Source organism: Manis javanica, chromosome 1 (assembly GCF_040802235.1).
Source record: "Manis javanica isolate MJ-LG chromosome 1, MJ_LKY, whole genome shotgun sequence".
In the NCBI taxonomy this organism is placed as follows: Eukaryota; Metazoa; Chordata; class Mammalia; order Pholidota; family Manidae; genus Manis; species Manis javanica.
The window spans coordinates 222,078,163-222,096,830 of record NC_133156.1 but is presented as its reverse complement, the minus strand read 5'-3'; the positions used below and the strand labels follow the sequence as shown (position 1 = coordinate 222,096,830).

General features: G+C 53.1%; 1 protein-coding gene across 3 annotated transcripts; it reads left to right on the top strand.

Annotated features, from left to right (window-relative positions):
- Positions 1-2,749: 2,749 nt before the first annotated feature.
- Positions 2,750-18,660, top strand: CIMIP2C (ciliary microtubule inner protein 2C). Of its 3 annotated transcripts, none has more exons than XR_001851708.3 (4): positions 2,750-3,175; positions 13,317-13,590; positions 14,740-14,930; positions 16,719-16,846. XR_001851708.3 is itself a non-coding variant. In XM_017650721.3 (4 exons), exons 1-4 carry the CDS (start codon positions 2,892-2,894, stop codon positions 16,861-16,863), a joined length of 816 nt encoding a protein of 271 aa, XP_017506210.1. In that variant the 5' UTR covers positions 2,750-2,891; the 3' UTR covers positions 16,864-18,660. The 3 variants fall into 3 exon arrangements, 2 of the variants coding, with proteins under 2 accessions (XP_017506210.1, XP_073071697.1); XM_017650721.3 differs by having other exon boundaries at positions 14,740-14,852; positions 16,719-18,660; XM_073215596.1 differs by lacking the exon at positions 16,719-16,846 and adding an exon at positions 14,529-14,656 and having other exon boundaries at positions 14,740-14,852.
- The last annotated feature ends 8 nt before the right edge of the window (positions 18,661-18,668 follow it).

Here is an 18,668-nt window from a genome sequence, read left to right as displayed (position 1 = left end):
ATGCTGCCTCCACCACAGTTAAGTTGGCCAACAGGGCTGTTAGTGTCCCTGAGGCTCAGGGAACCTGGCCTGGCTGCTCTGGCATGCTCAGAGTCATATCACACCATGTAGAAATTCCAACGCAGGGGACCCCTAGCAAGAAAATCTGGATCTACTAGACATCAAGACTGTGCCTGGTGGCTGATGTCAGAAATGGAAGTGCTAAGAGAAGAAGGGAATGTACTCCACCCACCTACTCTAACGGAGATCGTTCTCCAAGAGGTGGGGTCCTGACCCCTTGCTCTGGGATCACTGGATCTGTGAGGGTGGGGTGCTCCTTGAGCAGAGTGCAGGAGCCAGTCTGGGCATGATCGGAGATGCCTGACAGTGAAGGCCTCAGATGCTTACCTTCTGCAAGAGCAGTGCTTAGGGTCCAGGGCACCGACCTAGCCCCATCCTAGGGCTGGGGATGAAGGTGGTGGAGAAGGCTGGGGGTGCTGAGCTGCTCTGATCAGCTGCTGGGGTGGGAGAAAGGATGTCTGGGAAAACTCCTCTCTTCCAGTGACCTGCCCTAGATGGGGCTCATAAGGAAGGGGACCCTGGGGGCAGGCTCAGCCCAACTGGTGCCTGTTCCTGGAGGTGACCCTGTACCCGCACCCACCCGGGCTAGTTTAGGGTCCTTGCCTGTGCTGCACCACCCTTCTCACTGCTTTGCTGGGCTGCTCCCTTTTCCTCTCTCCTGGACTGAGAGGCCCTGAGGTTTCCCATCTTTGCCTTCCTAGAGGCTTGCACAATGTCCTGTGTACAATAGGATGCCCAGTGAAGGTTGACAGGTGACCTATTTGGAACAGAGTCCAAACGTTTTGAAAGAGCAAAACTAAATTTTCCCAGTGTGCTAACAAGAGCTCTTTTTGGATTCTATCTGGTCCAAGTGACCAGCATGACGTCACAAGAGCCTCCTTCTGGATGTTTTCTTGCTACTCAGCTTTCTTTTTTGTGTTCTATTTATGTTCTATTTCCTTCTCCCTCTTCCCTTCTTCAATTCCTGCTCTCCTATTTCACTTTTATCTAGACATATTCAATCAAAGACTATTTTAATATATTCCTTTTCAAATACAAGTGAATGTCTAACATTTTTAAAAACCAGGTAAGTTTAATGTCTCTGCTTTAAAAAACTAAACTGACCGGCATGTTCCATCCATGGGGTCATCCGGTGATCTTTGTAAGACTTGGTGAAGCTCAACAGAAAAAACCTCATCTCCTCCCTATGCCCTTTGGAAGTTCTCTCCTAAAGGAGGTAGTTTCATGAGGCCTCCTATAGACCTGTGCCTCCTTAAGAAAAAAGCCCAGGAACTTTCCCTAGGCAAGGCACTGAGCTTTGCTGAACCGCAGTTTCTTCATCTATAAAATGACAGCAATTCCACCCTGCCAAAACATAGCACACGTTAGTTGAGCCAGTGGACCCTTGAGAAACCTAAGCCAGATCCCATTTTTAAATTTCTGCTGTCCTGACTAGTACCTATTTCAGTAGCTCATAGTATAAAATGTGTTCAGTGAACATGTACTCAACTCCTTCTAGCACCAGGTGCTAGGGATTCAGGGATGACTATGGTAATGGTACTGGATCTTAGCAGAAGAGTCAGATGGGACAGAACACAGGTGAGAGGAACACAGGGTGATAGGCCCATGGGCAGAGTCAGCTGGGAAGCCGTGAGTGGGGCCAGAAGTGCGCACTAGACCTTGTCCAGGGTTGGGAGTCATCAGGAAGCCTTCCTGGAATTCGGCACACCTGAACTGAGGGTTGTTCTTTCACAACTTTTATGAATGTTCTTCTGATTGTAGCTTGTGTTCGCATGGAGAATTTAGCAATACACAGATCTGAGTGCGTTTTGAAGGAGGAGTGCAGACTCCTTCACTTCCTTTGCAGCCACTCACTCGCCTTCAGTTTCTTTTCCTCTGGGGGCCTCAGTTTCCCTGCTTCATGTGCCTCTTGGAAGCTTGAAGCTCCTCCCATTGTTACTCCATTGTTATTTGTCAGGAAGTCTTGAGAATGCTGGTTTTAACAGCCTCCTGAGAGCTCATTAGTGTCTATGGTCTTCATTAGCTGCCGTTTACAGAGTCCAAGTGTGACGGTAACACTTATCTGACAGGATGAAGCGAGACTGTGAAGGACAAGGGCAAAGGGCAGAGAGTCCTTGTTGACACCAGGCCTGCTGCCAGGGGAGCTGGGAGGCAGGTCTGGGTCCCAGTGGAAAAGAGAGGGGCACCTTGGAGGCTGTAACTGCACACTCACCCCTAATTAAAGACCCAAGGCCCTGCTCTGCCCTCCACAGCTGGTGTGACCGTCACTGGAGAAATCTGGATGTGGGAGCCCCGGGTACAGAGAGAGCACTATTCCAAAGAAAACCTCCCTGTGGCCTTTGAAGATTTGCTCTCTGGGGCAAATACACCAACCCTGTAGATTGGCCAGCCAGACTGAACTGAGGAACCGGAGACAACTGTACATCACATGGACATTTTCACGATTTGCATTTTGCCCCTTACTTGTCAATCACTCTTGTGGAGTAGTTGGAAGGGCAAGACGAGGTGAAAAGAAAGTTCCCCCGGGAGAGATGACAAACCCATCATAAAAATGCCCCGTGGGAATCTGGAGCGCAGTGGGCTGCTTTGGGGAGCACGCAGGCCCTAGTGGCGCTGGGCCGCAACGGGGCCGCAGCTTTCTGCGCCACCTCCAAAGCAACGCATTCCTGGCCCGGTCACTGTAGGTCCTGCAGCCGACAGGACACCTGGGGCGCAACCAGCCTGGCCTCCCCACGGAGCTTCCACTTCCGTCGGGAAGCTGAGCAGCAGCACCCCCCGGCGGGCGGGGGAGCAGTGTTGAGGCCATTCATGGATGTGAAAGCTGAATATGGATGCGGGCGGCCATCTGCGGGGTCCTGGGCGCGGCCCGCCGGGTGCTCCAGGCGGGGAGGGCGAGCAGGACTCAGGCCCGCGAACGCAGCCGCGGCGGCGTGACTCCGCTCGCGTTGCCGGGCGCGCGGTTGCCGGGTGACCCCGGGCTGTTTACCGTGGGGCGGAGAGAGCCAGACGCCGGGGCTCGCTGCGCGCTCGCCGCACCCACCATGGCCTCTCGCAGCGCGGGCACCCTACTGACCGAGTTCACTGCCGCCTACGTGCCCCCCGGCCTCATGCCCGGGTAAGGCCGCCGCCCCCCAGCCCCACCTAAGCCTGTGGATCGGAGCCCCTGGGCGCCCCTCCATTCCCCTTGAGATTTGAGGGCTTGGGGAGCCGAGCCTCCCCTGGCTGCGCGGCCTTCCCGCGATTTTGCGCTTCCCCCTTCGTAGGAAGTCAGTCCCGCGCGAGCGCGGAGCACACCCAACTGGGGGATGCCTGATCGCCTGGGCATGGGGGCCGGGAAAGCGGGAGGAGAGGACCCCGGGCGGGCTTGGTGTTCGGAGACGCCGGGGCGGGAGCGGGAAGGTGAGGAGCCTCCAAGGAAGGAGCGGGCTCTTGGGGCCCCAGCACCGTGCGGGACACACAGGATTCGCGCAAGATGAGTACTTGGAGGAGGAGCGAAGGAGACCGGCGGGGAGCCTAGGGGGCGGCTCAGAGAAGCTGGAAGGCAGGGCGGGCAGTAGTTCGCGTTAACAGGATCACTCTCCACCGGAGCTGTGGTCGGTTCTTCCACCTGTGGTACTTAATCCTTGCAGGATTCTGGCTTTGAACCTTCCCAGCCCCAGATTTGCCCTGCCCTTAGCATTTTCAGATGCTGGGACAAACCTACGTTCCCTTTCTCAGGCTGTTTTCAAACTCCAAATATCTAAGATGCGAGTCTGACTGCTCCCTCTGTTCTGTGGCCCTTTCTCCCCAAGTGTCTGAGATTTCCACCCCCAATCTCCTCTTTCAGGGTGTAAGATTGTCTTCTCTCTCCCACCATTCAAAGTGGGCACTGAGGGCAGGGCCTGGCTTCTGAGAAGCAGCCTGCACTGTATCAGCACATCTGTATTGAATGAATGAAGGAAGAATGAGTGAATTAATGAATGAAATTAATGTCTTGAGAGTTCCTAAGGCAGACTCTCCATGTGGGTAAAAAAAAAGAACAAAAAAACATAATACCATGTTCTACAAACTGAACAGACTGCAAAATGAAGAAAAGACCTCACCGTATACTTTGCATAAAGTTAGGGTTGTCTTAAAGCAGAATAAGCAAGGCATTGAGGGGCTGTGATAGTAAGATCATATCTACACAGGTAGAGCAGTACTTAGGGGAATGTGCTATAATGGTAATCCAGCCCATTTGTGGCCAGGACCATCTCTGGGTCTTGGGAGCTCTAAAGCTGCTTGGGTTCCCATCAAACAAAGCTGATTTATGAGGTCACAATTGTTTCCTGCAGTCAAGCCAGGTATGTTAGAAAAGGTGACTTAGGATTTTCCTAATTCTTTTATTCATTTAGGCATTCCTTTGATAAAGACACGTTGAATGGTTGGGCTGTGCTAGGTGTTGTGTTACAAACAAGTTGGGGGCGGCCCTTGACCCAGTCCCAGTCTGATACAAGTATATAAGGTTTAGTACAAAGCTGTTTTTGTAGCCTTGGCTAGTGATGTTTATACCACATTCTGGGTGTTACCATGAAGTCTGATTTTACAGATTGTTAAAATTTTTTCTTAAGCCCACCACTATCTCCAGTTGGAACCTAAGCCTCCCCTATCAGTTCCCTCATGACTGGGTTTGGGGAAACTACGTGTTTCAGAAGCCATCCTAGGATTCTTAATCCATGCCACTTGTCTACAGTTCCCTTGAGCATCCCGTCCTGTGACTGATCAAGAAATCGTGGTAACAAGTGAATCTTATAAGGCTTCAAGCATGGTCTGGGCCAGTTTGAAGAGCTGAGCCTGTATATGCTGCTTTCTCAGATAAATCTTCCTGGGAGGCATATGCTCTCCCTTAAGATCCGCATCAGTAAAAATGAATTGAGTTGTCTTCATGTGTTTCCAAATGCTACCTCACTGGCAATTTTGTTAACTTAATGAAAGAATCCAAGATTCCACACCACACTTGGATAATTATTATTTTTGTGTTCTTTTCAAACATTAATCACAGGATTTTAAGCACAGCTAGTCTCTTCTGACACTCAAACCATCCCCCTTACCAGTTTTATTCATAGAGGCAGAGAATATTCACAGTGGGAAGGACCTCAGAGATCATACAACCCAGCCCCATCCTGTCCTATACATGGTCACTGAGGTCTGGTGGGGATTTGTCTGAGCCCCAGGTTGGTGATGGAAGAGCTGGGCTGGAACCAGGTCCCTGGGCTAGAACCAGCCCTGTAGTAGCACTGTGACCCCCTTGTATGAGTGCCTACTGTGTGCCAGGCACTACGCTGGGCTCTTTACAGACAACCCTTCACAACATCCCAGATGAGAAATGAGCTGTACGCTCAAGGTTATTCATCAAGTTGCTCAGCCAAGTCTTTGTAACTTTAATACCCCGGCTCTCTCCAATCCCTGTAACTGTTGTCTCTTATCCTTAATAGATTCCTGCAGTGTTCAAGGTCTGATTCTAGGTACCAAGGGAAACAGGATGCTGTTCTTCAGACTAGCTGGCCAGTGTGCTCCAACTGGTCCCTTGCTGCTCTGGGTGGCACAGCCCTAAGGCTCCTTGCCACTATCTAGCCTGTGTGCCATCCCTGCAGTGAGCAGGGATTTCTTGGACCAGAGTCCCTGGGATTGTAAGACTTTAAAGGGATGAGACTGGCTTCAGTGAGCTTTGGTGCTTGCTGCTTGCAGGTCAGATCTAAGCAGTATCCATCCCCTTGCTCTTTGCCTCTTGCCCAACCTTACCAGGCTCAGTCCAAACCATGGATATGCTCCTGTATATCATTTGCATCCAGGCTGCTACTGCCTGTGATGGCTACAGCTCCTGCTCAGTGGCTCTCACTAGGAGTAAGTGCAGGGGCCTGGCACCCCAGCACCTCCTTCCATCTGCCTGGAATGGCAGGTGTCCATACCTGCCACTAAGCTGGGCTGGGGCCTCAGGGGCCTCAGGACCCTAAAATCAGTGCATTACACACTTGCTGTTGTCAAGAGGATGGTCCCATAGGGGTGACTGTGTCCTTTTCTCCAGAATCCTGTGCTATAAATGTTTAACAACCAATTCTCTGGAGGGAAAAGCCCTGATTTATAGCATTCACCCATTATCTGCAGTACAAATGCCCCAACACGGCAGCACAGTGCAGAGTTGGGAAGAGACATGCAGCAACGACCTCCTATATAATAATCCCACCATACAGATAAATAGACATAAATAACCTCAAGAACACAGATAATAAAAAAACATCATATATAATTAAGTAGTGTTAAGTTTTGAGTATTTATTACCTTTGTCTTCAGTATAATTCCTTTAATTGTAACTTTATATACTTCAATTTTTTAGTGCTGGCTTAAAAAAAAAAAAACAGGCTTACAAAAATCTGGAGGATTTAGTAATTGGCTCTCCTGAGCCAGTAGAGCCAGCACACATCACCTCTGGCACGCCCCTGCCTGATCCTGCCAATCCTGTCAGCTTCTTCAGGCCTCAGACTCTACCTCACAGGCTGGAGAGTAAGGGGAAAGTTTGCCAGTTGCATTTCCAAAGCTCCTTCCATCACAGTCCAGGCCCTGGCACTGGAGGTGTTGCTCCCAAGTATGAAATAAGGGCCACCTGCCCAGAAGGGTGTAGGAAACTCTGTGTGCCCAGGCAGGTGGCTGATGCCTCATAGGACCCAGAGGAACTGAGGAGCCCTCCTAGGAATGGGTCAGCGGCCCCTGGAGACCTGGGCTCTGTCACAAGGAGTCTCCTCTCCAGAAGAATCACCAGCCCTTAAAAATGTGCCTCCATTTGTGAGTTCAATTCAACAAATATTTACAGAGCGTCTGCTGAGTGCCAGGAAGGCCAGAGATGCAAATATGAGTAGAACACAGCCCTTTCCCCCCACTGAGTTTGTAATTCAGGAAGAAAGAATATACTAAAGGCCCAAGTAATTACCATACAGCAGAATGTGAACACAGACATAAACAGAAGCAAAGAGGGAAGACTGTTCAATGGAAGGGACAGGCATGGACTGTGGGGGGGTCAGAAGAGGCTCCATGGGAAAGGGATATTGGAAATGTACCTTGAAGGATGGATAAGATCACAATTCAGGGAGAGAAGGAGAGAAGCTTCTTCTGGGTGTAGGGACTGGCCTGAGGAAAGGCACAGAGGACATACGGTAGGATATGCTTCTAAAGAAGCAAATGGCCCATGTGGCTGTGGTGGAAAAGCTGAAACTTGAAAGTGGATGACAGGCTCAAAAGACCTCCCACGAAGGCCAGGTCCAGCAGGGCCTTGAGCACCTGGCCCAATTTGTTCTTAATTTCGTAGGCAATGGGGAGACCCTGAAAGTTTTTGCCCAGAGGAAGGATATGATCAAAACTGTATGCAGCCGGAAGTGTTAGGGGGAAGAGGGCACATGTGGAATGAGGACATGCTGAACAGCAGCAAGTTAATTAGGTATTAAGGCTGCTCAAGGGATCTTGATTGCTCATGGTAATTAATTTTAATATTAGCTATGGGACCAAAAAGTACTATTAAGAGGCAGGCAGGGACTGCTGTCTGTTATCAGGGTAACCACAGTGGGCCTTAGAATGCACATGGGATGGTTGCTGAGGGCCCAGCTCCTAGCTTGTGTGGCGTGCTGGTGGGTGAGGGGCAGGGGACAGAGAAAGGGACTGGAAGGAAGGGTGGTGGCACCATAGGGACTGTTGGATGCCCCATTATGAAACCTGCCATTCCCCGCTGTTCGCTCCACCTTGGCGTGCCACTTGACCAACATAAACAGGTCTTGGGAAGGCTCTACCATGGAACGGCATGGGGTCATGGCTGAGGCACACAAATGCAAGTGCGTACAAGGGCCACAAACCTAGCTAGCCAAGGGGTGCCGGCTGAGTGCTGACTGTGCTTGCACATGTGCAGTGTGTGCCCCTCCCTAAGCGGCAAGTTCTGAACGGAACCTGGGATCCAGGCAGAATCTTAGCATTGCGGAGGAGAGGGCTTCTATCCTATTGGGATGCTAATATCTTGGCATTCAGAGAAGGTGAAAAAGCAGAGAGCAGAGGAGTATGGCAGAGAGCCTGGGGGTGGCGAAGAATCACAAGAACACATCACATTTCTATAGCTGCTTTCTTCTGAGCCCCTGTGGGTGGGACGCTTTGTGCCGGCAGACGCTTTGCAGATCAGAGCCAAGCCCCTTTTAAAAGAGTTCCAGGACATGGTGCCCCCAAGTTTCTGGACTCTTGCCTCCTCCAGAGAACATTTATTGAGCACTTGTCATATGTCAGGCTCTGTGTAGGTACTGATAATAACGGAGATCACAAATTAGCAGAGGAGATGCACTAAATGCATCACAGTGTGGATGAAGGGTGATCCTAATGTGAAGCCTAGATACTAGGTACAGGGTGTGAGATCAGGGGAGGTGACAGAGAACCCGGCTCCATGAGAGTGGGAGACACCCCAGGGACAGGAGGAGACACAGCATTCCAGGCAGAGGAAATGTGTGTGGAGGCTTGGAGAGCGTGCAGATTCCCAGAGACTTGAGTTACACTTCCAGGGCATAGGACGTGATGAGAGAGAGTGAACTGTGGTCATCTGTAGTGTGTTTGAGAAAGATCGCTCTGGCATCAGTGTGGAATGACAGGCTGGAGGTGCTGAAACTTAGTCTAGGAGACTAGCTAGGAGATTCAAGGCTGTCCAGGTGAGAAAGGAAGGAGGCCTGTAGCTGTGGGACAGAGGAGGGTTGTGGGAAAGTCACGAAGAGGGGAGCTAGAGAAGGACGTATGGAGAGGTTGGACGTGGAGGGTGGCAGTCCCTGTTTCTGGTGGATTCTGGTGGGTAGGGGTGGCGCTAAACAGGGAGGGAAATCCAGGAGGAGGAGCAGGCTAGTTTCAGCTGGACTGAGCCTGGTGCCTGTGAGTAAGCCCCGCATAGACGGCTGGGTATGTGGACCTGTGGCCAGGAGAAGGGCCGAGGCCGTAACTGCAGACCCCGGCGTCCTCAGTACTGGAAGTCTAACATGGGTGAGTGAGTCCCTGAAGAGGAGAGGACTCTGGGGCTACCAGAGCACCTATGAGTGCAAGGGAAGATAGACTCCAGTCTGCCCACTCTGCCCTGGGCTTCTCCTCAAAGCCTCACCCAGGGGAAACCCCTTCATGGAGGTCCTCCAGGGCCCTCGCTTCCCTCCTTGAGTTTGCTGCCACGACAGCCTTGGCCACCACAAGGCCATGACTCAATTAGTACAGAACAAGGAGGGCAGAGCAGTGTGGACCTCCGCAGTCCTGGCACCTGGCACTGTGCCAGCACACAGTAGGCTCCCAGGTATTCTTAGGACCATCTGACTCCCTTTAAAATAAAAAATACACCCGTGAAGAAGAAAACAACAAGACACCCCAACTCCAAACACCTAAACTTAACCGAAGTCAATCTGTGGGGTGCATCACTCCAGATTTTTTTTGGGTGTATACTCAGTTCTAGGCGGGTGAGTGGGTGGATGGTTAGAAAGACAAAGCAATTTAAAAGAAATACCATCACACCATATTTGCTTTTTAAAAGTAAAAGCATGAAATGTAATCATCCCAGAACTTCACTGAAGAGGAAGATTCAAGTAAAATGGAAGCATAACTAGGCTTTAGATAAATGCCAATTCATCTCAAGAGATATTAGTCCTAAAAGGTCCCTCTAGAGAAGAGAGAGGATAAAAACCATGAAGGGGTTAGAGTCATTATGCTATGTATTTTTGACAATATTTCCATTTTGAACGCCAAAGGTTGACTGCCTTAGAAGTTCTTAGTAAGTGCGCTCTCATCTCCCCGGCCACCCCGATGCCCCATTTTAGTGGCTTAAATTATTTTTTACTTTGACAGGTTTTATAACATTTACATTCTGTTCTGTAACCAGCCTTCACCTAGTTACTATTCCTAGTTCTATACTGAACTAGATTTGAAAAGCTGATCATCAGTCATTCTAACAGAGGGTCTAAGTACTGGGTTTTTTCCGTTTGAGTCATCTCTTAGTTGCAGGATATTGACTCAGCACTACTGTCGCGAAGAATGTAGGTGCTTTATTCCCTGAGGTCCTTCCTGCCGGGAGAGGAGCAGCATCTGAGTGGCCACCTGGCCGTGTATTTTTGGGACACGCTCTTTTCCCTACAGAGGGCTGTAGATAGCCTCTCCTCAGTTTCCATTCTGTTGCTTTACTCTCTGTATTGTCGGGACCCAGCAGCACCCAATGACCAGCAGCTCTCACAGGGAGAATGTGAACCAAGGACAGCGAGATGATTTTATGTGACCTTAGTGAGAAAGTACAGGTTCGCCTTTAGTGGTGGGTCAGCAGTAAGCCTGTATTCAGGAATACAGGAAGAGGAAGGGTCGTATGTGAGAAAGCAGCAAAGCTTACAGCAGAATATTGCAGCCTAGAGAAAATGTGCCCAGAGAAACAGGGAGGGACCAACAGTGATGAGGGAGGCCCTGGGTGAGGGAGGCAGGGAGGCTCCAGACACGGAAGGGGCAGCCATGCCAAGAGGAGGACTCTGTTCTGGAAGGAGCCCTGGTGACCACACGGGCTGACGGGCATTCACCAGCCCCATATCTTCCCAGCACAGGAAGAGATAAGGCCCATTAGCAAGGACCTCAGGAGGGGTCAGCAGAAGGGCAGAGGCAGGTGGGGGAGGGTTAGGACCACCGAGGTCATGGCTGAGGGCGGAGAGGAGCCAAGGGACAAGAGAGGTGAGGTTGAGAAAGACCTAAGTCCGCTGGAGGGTCTCTGCCCTCTGCTGCATGCTTGGTGCCCAGCCAACCTCAGGCATATAAGATTCTAGAAAGGCTGAGGGTGGGTAGACCAGGAGCCAGGGAGGGAGTCTTTTTATGTTTTGCCTGCAGTAGAGAGCAGTTGGAAGGCCTGTCAGCAATCACTGTGTTTCACCTTCTTGCCTTTCACCTGAAGATAGGAAGAAGGGGATCATGCATTACTGTCTAACTCTAGGCCAATATGCATTCTGTTGCTGAGGAGGCTGAGGCCCAAGGTGGCCACGGAGGTGACATGGAAGCACTCACTTCAAAGACCTCCGTGTTCTTCAGGTGCAGGATGAGCTCCTGAAATGGAGCCGCCCACGAAGTTGCAGCAGCCTGGCGGGCTCCCTGTGCTTCCTGGGGCTTCACTGGGGATGTTTTGATGTGTGGTAAGGGAACTTGGCTGAGAGATGGACATCAGGCGCCTCAGCAGGGCGGACTTAGCAGTACAGGAGGCCCCTGGAGCATGCTCTTGGGCATTGTGTGCAGGCCCAACTGTAAACACTGCAGGTGTCATAGGCACGTCAGCCATTCATCTTTTCATTTGTTTAATAAACATTTCCTACCCGCAAACCATGTGCCAGTCCTGGCATTGAGAACCAGGGATCTAAAAATGAGTAAGAGATGGCTCAGCTCTGCATTTGAGAGGCTCCCAGGCTAGTGGAGGAGATAAAGCTGTAGGCAACAGAGCCAAGCAGTGCAGAGTGAGATGTAGGAACGGACAGCAGGACCCACCCGGGCCTAGAAGACATGGCAAAGAAAGACTTCTTCAAAGGAGTGACATTTGGGCAAGACTTAAAGGGCCATGGAGTAGTGAGAGGGAAGGAGCAGGGGTGGCGGGAGTGGCCAGGTTTGGGTTCCTGATGGCAGGAGGCACTGGGCAGGGGGAGGGCCAGGGAGAAAGAGAAAGAGGTGGAACTGGGCAGTGACAGCAGTCATGTGCAGAGACCTGCCACGGCTCTTTGCTAGTGACCGGGCAGCAGGGACACTGAGGTGGCTGCAGAGGGAGGCGAGGGTGAAGTCACAGACTTGATTGCCACACTAAAAATTGACTCAAGAAAGTTCAGTGTGGACAACTGGCACAGGTTAGTGGTTTAAGTGCGCCAAGAGGGAGAAGAGGGAGGCGGCCACGGCCTCAGTGCAGACGGGGCTAGAGCTCAGGCCAGCATGGAACTCAGGGCCTGGTGACTGACTGGACGTGAGTGGTGGGTCTGAGGGAGGTGGGCACCTATGTCCCGTCCCTGACATGGACACCTGGGGAGTGCTCTTCACTGATCTGGGATGAGACTGATGGAAAGGCGGGGTGCTTGGGTGCCCTGGTGCCCAGGGGACATCCAAGGGAGGTGTCTAGTGTACAAGTACACGGCAGCCTGAAGCTGGGAGGGGACTTCTGGGCTGCAGACAGAGACCAGGGTCACTAGCACACAGGTGAAGGCTAAGGCCACAGCATGGATGCTATCACCCAGGAGGATCCCGTGGGCCCAGGACAGATGCCAGAGGACGAGGGCAGAGCAGGTGCATCATGAGAAGGAACAATCAGAGGTGTAGGTTGAAAACCCATAGACAGGAGACAGCAGTGCCATGAAAACCAAGAGTGGTGTTTCAAGGAGAGAGAAGCCAGCAACGTCCAGTGCGGCAGGCAGGCCTCCGGCCACCTTGCGGAGAGCCATTCTAACGGCATGATGGGGCAGGGCCAGGTTTAAGGGGTGAGGAGCAGAGGGAAGCCCTCGGGCTGCGCCCACTGGAAATGCTTTGATCTCTGTTGCTCACACAAAGGCTGCGGTGTGGCCAACTCTCCCCTCGCTTTGCCAGAACAAGGTGCTGCCCTCGCCCAGGGCTCATGAGCACACTGTGGCAGCCTGTGCTCTCTGTGCCCCCAAGGGTCTCTGCTTGCCAGTCTCCACCTTGGATGCAGATGGCGTTGGAGCCCCTGAACCCTGGTCGGGCTCTGCAGGCCCTCGGAGCGGCACCTTATGAGGTTTCTGTGCTGGAGCGAGGCTGCATCGGAGCCCAGTCTCAGCTATAACAAATCTGTCATCACATGTCATCGCTAAGCCCCCACCAACTTCTCATGTTCCCTCTACCCCATAATGAGGTGACCGCAGGACGTCAGAGCTGCAGGAGGCTTCTGCACCCTAAGGCCCACCCCCCAGCAGAAGGAGGGCCGAGAGAAAGAGATTTGCTGACAGCCTTACTGAGAGGTCAGGCCTGGCACACAGGTGTCCTGGCCCCTGGAGAGGCCTCTGGTCCTGAGGACCATCCTAGACGTCTAGGCGGAGACCTCTGTGGGGAGGAAGAGCCCTAGAGTCTCTTGTCACTTGTCCCTCCCGAGACCCGAGCCAGGCAGTGCACCTCAGGAAGCCTCTCGAGGCCCAGAGGTGACGAGCCGGGTGCACTGGCCTCACCCCATTTTGAGGGCTGCTCTTGGAACAGCCCGGAGCCCTAACCGATCCCTCCCTCCCCTCCCCCTGCCATCTCAGGTACGAAGGCCACGTTCCTGGTGTGGCCTTCACCTTCGGCTCCACCTATGGCACCACCACCCTCAAGTACTTCCAGGACCACCGCAACGCAGCCCTGGAGAAGAGCCACACTCCGTTCAGCAAAGGCGGCCACTTCCCGACCATCTTCTCCCCAAACCCCAACCTCGTGATGACTTACCACTCCCGCAGCCGAGACCGCTGGCTGCACACCCCCAGCTATACCCACTTCAACCTGGACGGTGACCGCGGCACCCAGCTCTCTCAATTCTATCAGGTGGGCTGCACCGGGCTGGGCTGCCTCCCCAACCCCCATCCCGGGGAGGGTGACAGCTGGGCCCCCGGGGGCTGCAGCACCTTTTTGCTTTTTCCAAGTCCCTGAGCCAGCAGGGAACCTGGTGAGTTTGTCTAGGGCCCTGGGGAGAGGGCCCAGGACTCTGCTTCCCTGACCCCCCACCCCAGGGGCTGTGGGTCACCCTCACTGCCATAGAGCTGAGAGCCTCTGGGGATGCTCCCGCCCTCACCTCTTGGCCCTATGGACCCTTGTTTCCTTCCTACCAGAGAGAAAGGCCAAAGATTCACCCACAGGATGAAGCACACATACACAAAGCCCTTGTACACCCCCACCCCCGCTCCAGCCCCAAGTCTACTCTGAACTGTCTCTGCCCACTGGCATCCCAGTACCCAGGGGTGTGGATGTGCTCCTGGCTGACCTCAGCTCCAGACTAGACCCTGACTGCCCGCACCCTCATGTCCCTGTCCTGCTCCTCTGGCTCCTAAAGCCCTCTCTAGATCTGGCTCAGACACAGCCCAGTGGGCCACAGGCATACACGTGCCTGCCTACCTTAGTCCGGTCCAGGTCTCATTCCTGCTGTGTTCCTAGAAACCTCACTCTCTCCCTCACTTCCCCTGCACACACCCCTCCAGCCTGAATTAAGGACAAAGTGTCTTCTGGTCCCCAGGGTGGAGAACCATGTGAGAAGGCAGCCTCCCCAGGGAGAGGGTCAGGTGGGTGCCATCAGCTCCGAGGAGCTGTGGACCATGTCAGTGGGCCTGGGAAGGACTCGCCCTCCATCTCAGCCCTCATGCAGAGCACACACTGACCAGGAGTGGGGAAGAGGGAGAAATGAATATGCCGGCTCCCCAGTGTTGCCTGTGAGCTGGGCTTCCTGCACTTTACTACTGCTGGTCCCTAGTTCCTTTCACTCTCCATAGCAAAGCTGGTGTGGTGTGGTGCATGCCATTATCTGCACTAGACAGACGAGGAGCTGGGCTCGGAGAGGACGCTCAGCCAGGGACTGCTCCCAGGGCATAAGCGGAGGCAGTCCCCACCCGCTGCCCAGGTACAGCCAGGCGGGGACTGCAGGTGGCCAAGGTCCCGCCTGCACACTACCGACCTGTCATCTCTTCCTTGGTTGAGCTGCAGATGACACAGCAGCAGCGGAGGTACTATCAAGACAAGACTGGCTTGGTGCCCCGGGTTCCCTACTTTGTGCTGCCTGCGAGAGAGCGGGAACGGTACCCCATCCCCACCGACCTGTGAGTGCCTGCCGTCCCTTCACCCACGCATTCGACAAACACATGTCACAGGCCGCGAGCTCTTGGCCTGGCACACAGGTACCCGGCCTGAGAGGAGTTGAGACCTTGCCCTAAGGAGCCAGCAGTACAGAGGGTAATGGTTACAGAGTAAGAAAGGGTTTCAGCAGCCTCAGGAGGGATGCCAGGAATCCAAATGAGTGGAGTCAGGAAGAGCGTTTTGCTGGACAGATACATATGGGAGCAAACCTCATAATCTAAGGGCCTGAATCTGCAGGCTTCTCCCCTTGCAATGGCAGGCATGCAGCTTCGCTCGGCCAAATCCAGGCGCAGTTACTCTGAGCAGCAAGGAGCTGCTGCCCTCTGCTGGATTCAGAGGGCACTACACAGAGCAGGAAATTGGTCCCTCATAACCCCATCCATCCATACTCAGAAAATGTTCTCATAGAGACTTGAAACTGTCTTTCAAAGTCCAGCTGCCCATCTAACAGATATGAAAGCTCCTCACTGCCCGCACCTTGCTACTTTTATCCGGTAAAGCTTCTTCCCCCAGGGAAGGCCAGTTCTGCCCTGGGAGATAATCTGAGATAAAAGCACATGATTTTTCTGCTCCTTCCTGACGCCCCAGCAGAGAGGTCAGAAGTCTATGCTGCCAAGGTTTTGTGTTGGGTGGGGGACATCTGGAGGTCAGTGGACGGATCTTGGGTTTCCATGATGACTCCTTGCTTGCCTCAAAGCCCCGAGTTCACCACAACCATTACTGGTAAAGCAGCAATCCTTTCCACAGTTCAATGGTCCTTAAAGAAAGGGATATCACTGCCTCTATAAGTTCCTCTCCTCAAGATAAATGGGCCCATTTTATAAGTAGGGAAACTGAGGCTTAGCGAGGCCTTGGGGACTTGTGCTGGATGGTAAGTCTGGCTGGAGGTAGAACCTGGAGGAACCCAGGTTTCCAAACACCAACTCTAGGACTCTGGGTCTGGCCATCTCCACCCTGGGAGGGCTCTGAGTCAGTCTGAACCTGCAGGCAGTGTGGGGCCTCTCCTGGGGACCTACTCATCTTGAGACCACTCTGGGCAGGATCCGTACCTCTGGCATCTGTGGGGAACCTGGGCTGCACCAGCCCTGCTTCTTCTCCAAACCGCCTGGCAGGTTGCACCACTGCTGATGGCTTCCTAGCCAACACAGGGGGCCAACCAGGTAGTTGAGAGTAAGAGGGTCAGTGCCCGCACTCAGCACCTCCCCCGATCTCCTCTGTGAACTGGGGCAAGTCCCTGCCCTTCTTGGGTTTCATCCCCATCATTGTCACCATCACCATCACCACCATCACCACCATTGTCACCATGACCATCATCACTATAACCATCACCACATCACCATCATCACCACCACCACCACCATCATCATTGTCACCATTACCATCACCACCACCATCACCATCACCACCATCATCACCATAACCATCACCACCATTACCATTATCACCATGACCACCACCATCATTGTCACCATTACCATCATCACCATCGTCACCATGACCATCACCACTACATCACTGTCACCACCACCATCACTACCATCATCACCATCACCACCATCACCACCACCACCACCACCATCGCCATCATCACCACCATCACCATCACCATCACCATCAGCAGCCTCATTATAAGCACTGTACCACTGTGCACATGCAAGTTATTCTGACCTCAAGTGCAGGGTGACATGTCAGTCATTGAGCTGAGGAGCAGCCAGCAGGGTCAGCATCAGCATGGGCTGGAAAATGGCCTGTGGGGCTGTGGTTGGGCATTTTCACCCCCTCTCCTCCCTGGCACACTGCATAATGCTGGCTCCATCCTCACCCCCCAGGCCTCCTCTGAGCCCGAAGAACAAGTGGCACCTTTTTAGAGTGTCCCCTGGCAACTTGAAGACCTACCAGACGTTCCCCTCGGGAAAGAGGGTCTCCTCCCAGGAGCGGCAGAAGAGAGATTGCTACTTTGAGTTCAGAGCATGACACCCTGAGAGCCGTGGCCCAGACCAGGGTGGCTTTTTGGAATAAAATCTGTAGTCATGACCGTCCCACAGTCCTCTGCTCTGAGCCCCAGGAGCATCTGACCTCAGCAGGACAGCGGCGGAGAGTCTGACAGCACTGCATCTTAAGGGCTGTTGACACCTCAGCCCCAGGGGTTCGAGCCAAGAAAAAGCAGTGACCAGCGACCTGCTGGGTCCATGCTCCTCTCCCCTGAAGTGGGGCCAGGTAGAACCAAGGATTGTACAGCTCCTGAGTCTTGGTGGCAGGTCACTCAGGTAGAGAGAGACCTCCCATCAGCTTCCACTGGTATAATCAAGGAAGCTCCATTACCTCCCCCCCGCCCCCCGTCTCAGAATGGGGGTGGAGTGACCCCAGAACAATTGTACCAGGTGTTAGATGCAAAGGCATTCCTGCTTGAGCCCTGGTTCAGCATCATTTAGTTCACACAATAGCCTGTGAGAGAGGTGGCGGTATCCCCACTTCACTGACAAAGACGTTAAAGCTCAGAGAGGTTGAGAAAGTTACCCAAGCTCACACAGCTTAAAAATGACACGGTCAGGAGTTGAACCCAGGTCTCTCTGACTTCCAAGTTCTAGTTTTTCCACTACACACTCTGCTTTTGGTCTATGTGGAGACTGAGGGGCAGGAACGATGTGGCTCCTGGGATCCCAAAGGACCCTGTGGTACCTGAGAGAACAAGCTGTGCAAAGCAGCCACTTTCTGCATTCTATAAGACCAGCAGGGGCAGGCTGATTTGGCATCCACCCCTGGGACAGTTCTAGGAGAGAGGAGGGATTAACCCAAGGTGAAGTCACTCTTCAAGAAATCTCTGTGTGTCAGGAATCTCTAGGCCAGGAGTGGATCCCTGGGATGGGTTCCCAGACCACACGCCTGAGGTGGCTTGGGAAGGCCAGGGTCTGGAATGCTTGCTGTCCCCAGGCTGTGGCTTCCCACATCCTGGGATGCCTCCTGCCTGCTGGATGTGGGTGTGGGCGACAGTCCCTCAGTAGACAGGATCTGGGCTGGGAACCTCAGGCCAGCTCCGTATCCACCCCATGGGAGTTCTCCAACATTCCAGCGCCCCCTGGATTTGATCAAGGAACTCCATCAATCTACGGGGACTTCATTACCCCTGAGTGGGTGAGTCAGGACCTAAAGGCAAGGAGGCCACTGTATGTTCAAGTCCACATGAGGGTGGAAGGCCGCCTCCCCTCTGAGCCAGGGTTTAGGCGCTCCCCTGTGGGCCCTGCAAACAAGAAAAGCCATGTGCCCACCAGACAGGCATCTAACAGCTCTCAGAAGTCCCAATGAGGGTCTTCTCTGTGTCCCAGAGTCCTTGACCAGCTGGGCCGCAAAGGGTCCCTGTGGTGGCTAAATTCATTCCAGGACTTGGCTAAATAGCAAAGTAAATAAGGTCTGATTGCCGGTCACACCCTATTGAATCCCAAGGGCTGGGGGGTGCCAAGTGGGGCCAAGATGTCTTCTCCCTCAGTGAAGACTGGGATGTCGGGCGCCAACTGGAATGACCACTACGTGCACATCTCTGTACAGCCTGCACTGTGATGCCAGGAGAGAGATGAAGGGAAGTGGCCCCAAGGAACCAGGGGAAGGGTACATATTTTCTTGGTGAACTTCAGCCCATTTGGCTTGGTCTCCCTGCTGTGACATGGGTGGGGATTTGAACTCTGCCCTCAAAAATACTGGCCAGTCCAGCTTGCTTGGTGGTGTTGGCAAACTTAAGCCCTTGGAATGAGCAGTTCTTAATAAAAAGTGCTTCTACATGACAC

Bases quoted from the DNA above. Each gene is read 5' to 3' on its own strand.
- CIMIP2C (XM_017650721.3), top strand. From the start codon at position 2,892: ATGCGGGCGGCCATCTGCGGGGTCCTGGGCGCGGCCCGCCGGGTGCTC. The intron at 3,176-13,316 runs GTAAGGCCGCCG...CTGCCATCTCAG, and splicing joins CCCCCCGGCCTCATGCCCGG to GTACGAAGGCCACGTTCCTG. The intron at 13,591-14,739 runs GTGGGCTGCACC...GTTGAGCTGCAG, and splicing joins AGCTCTCTCAATTCTATCAG to ATGACACAGCAGCAGCGGAG.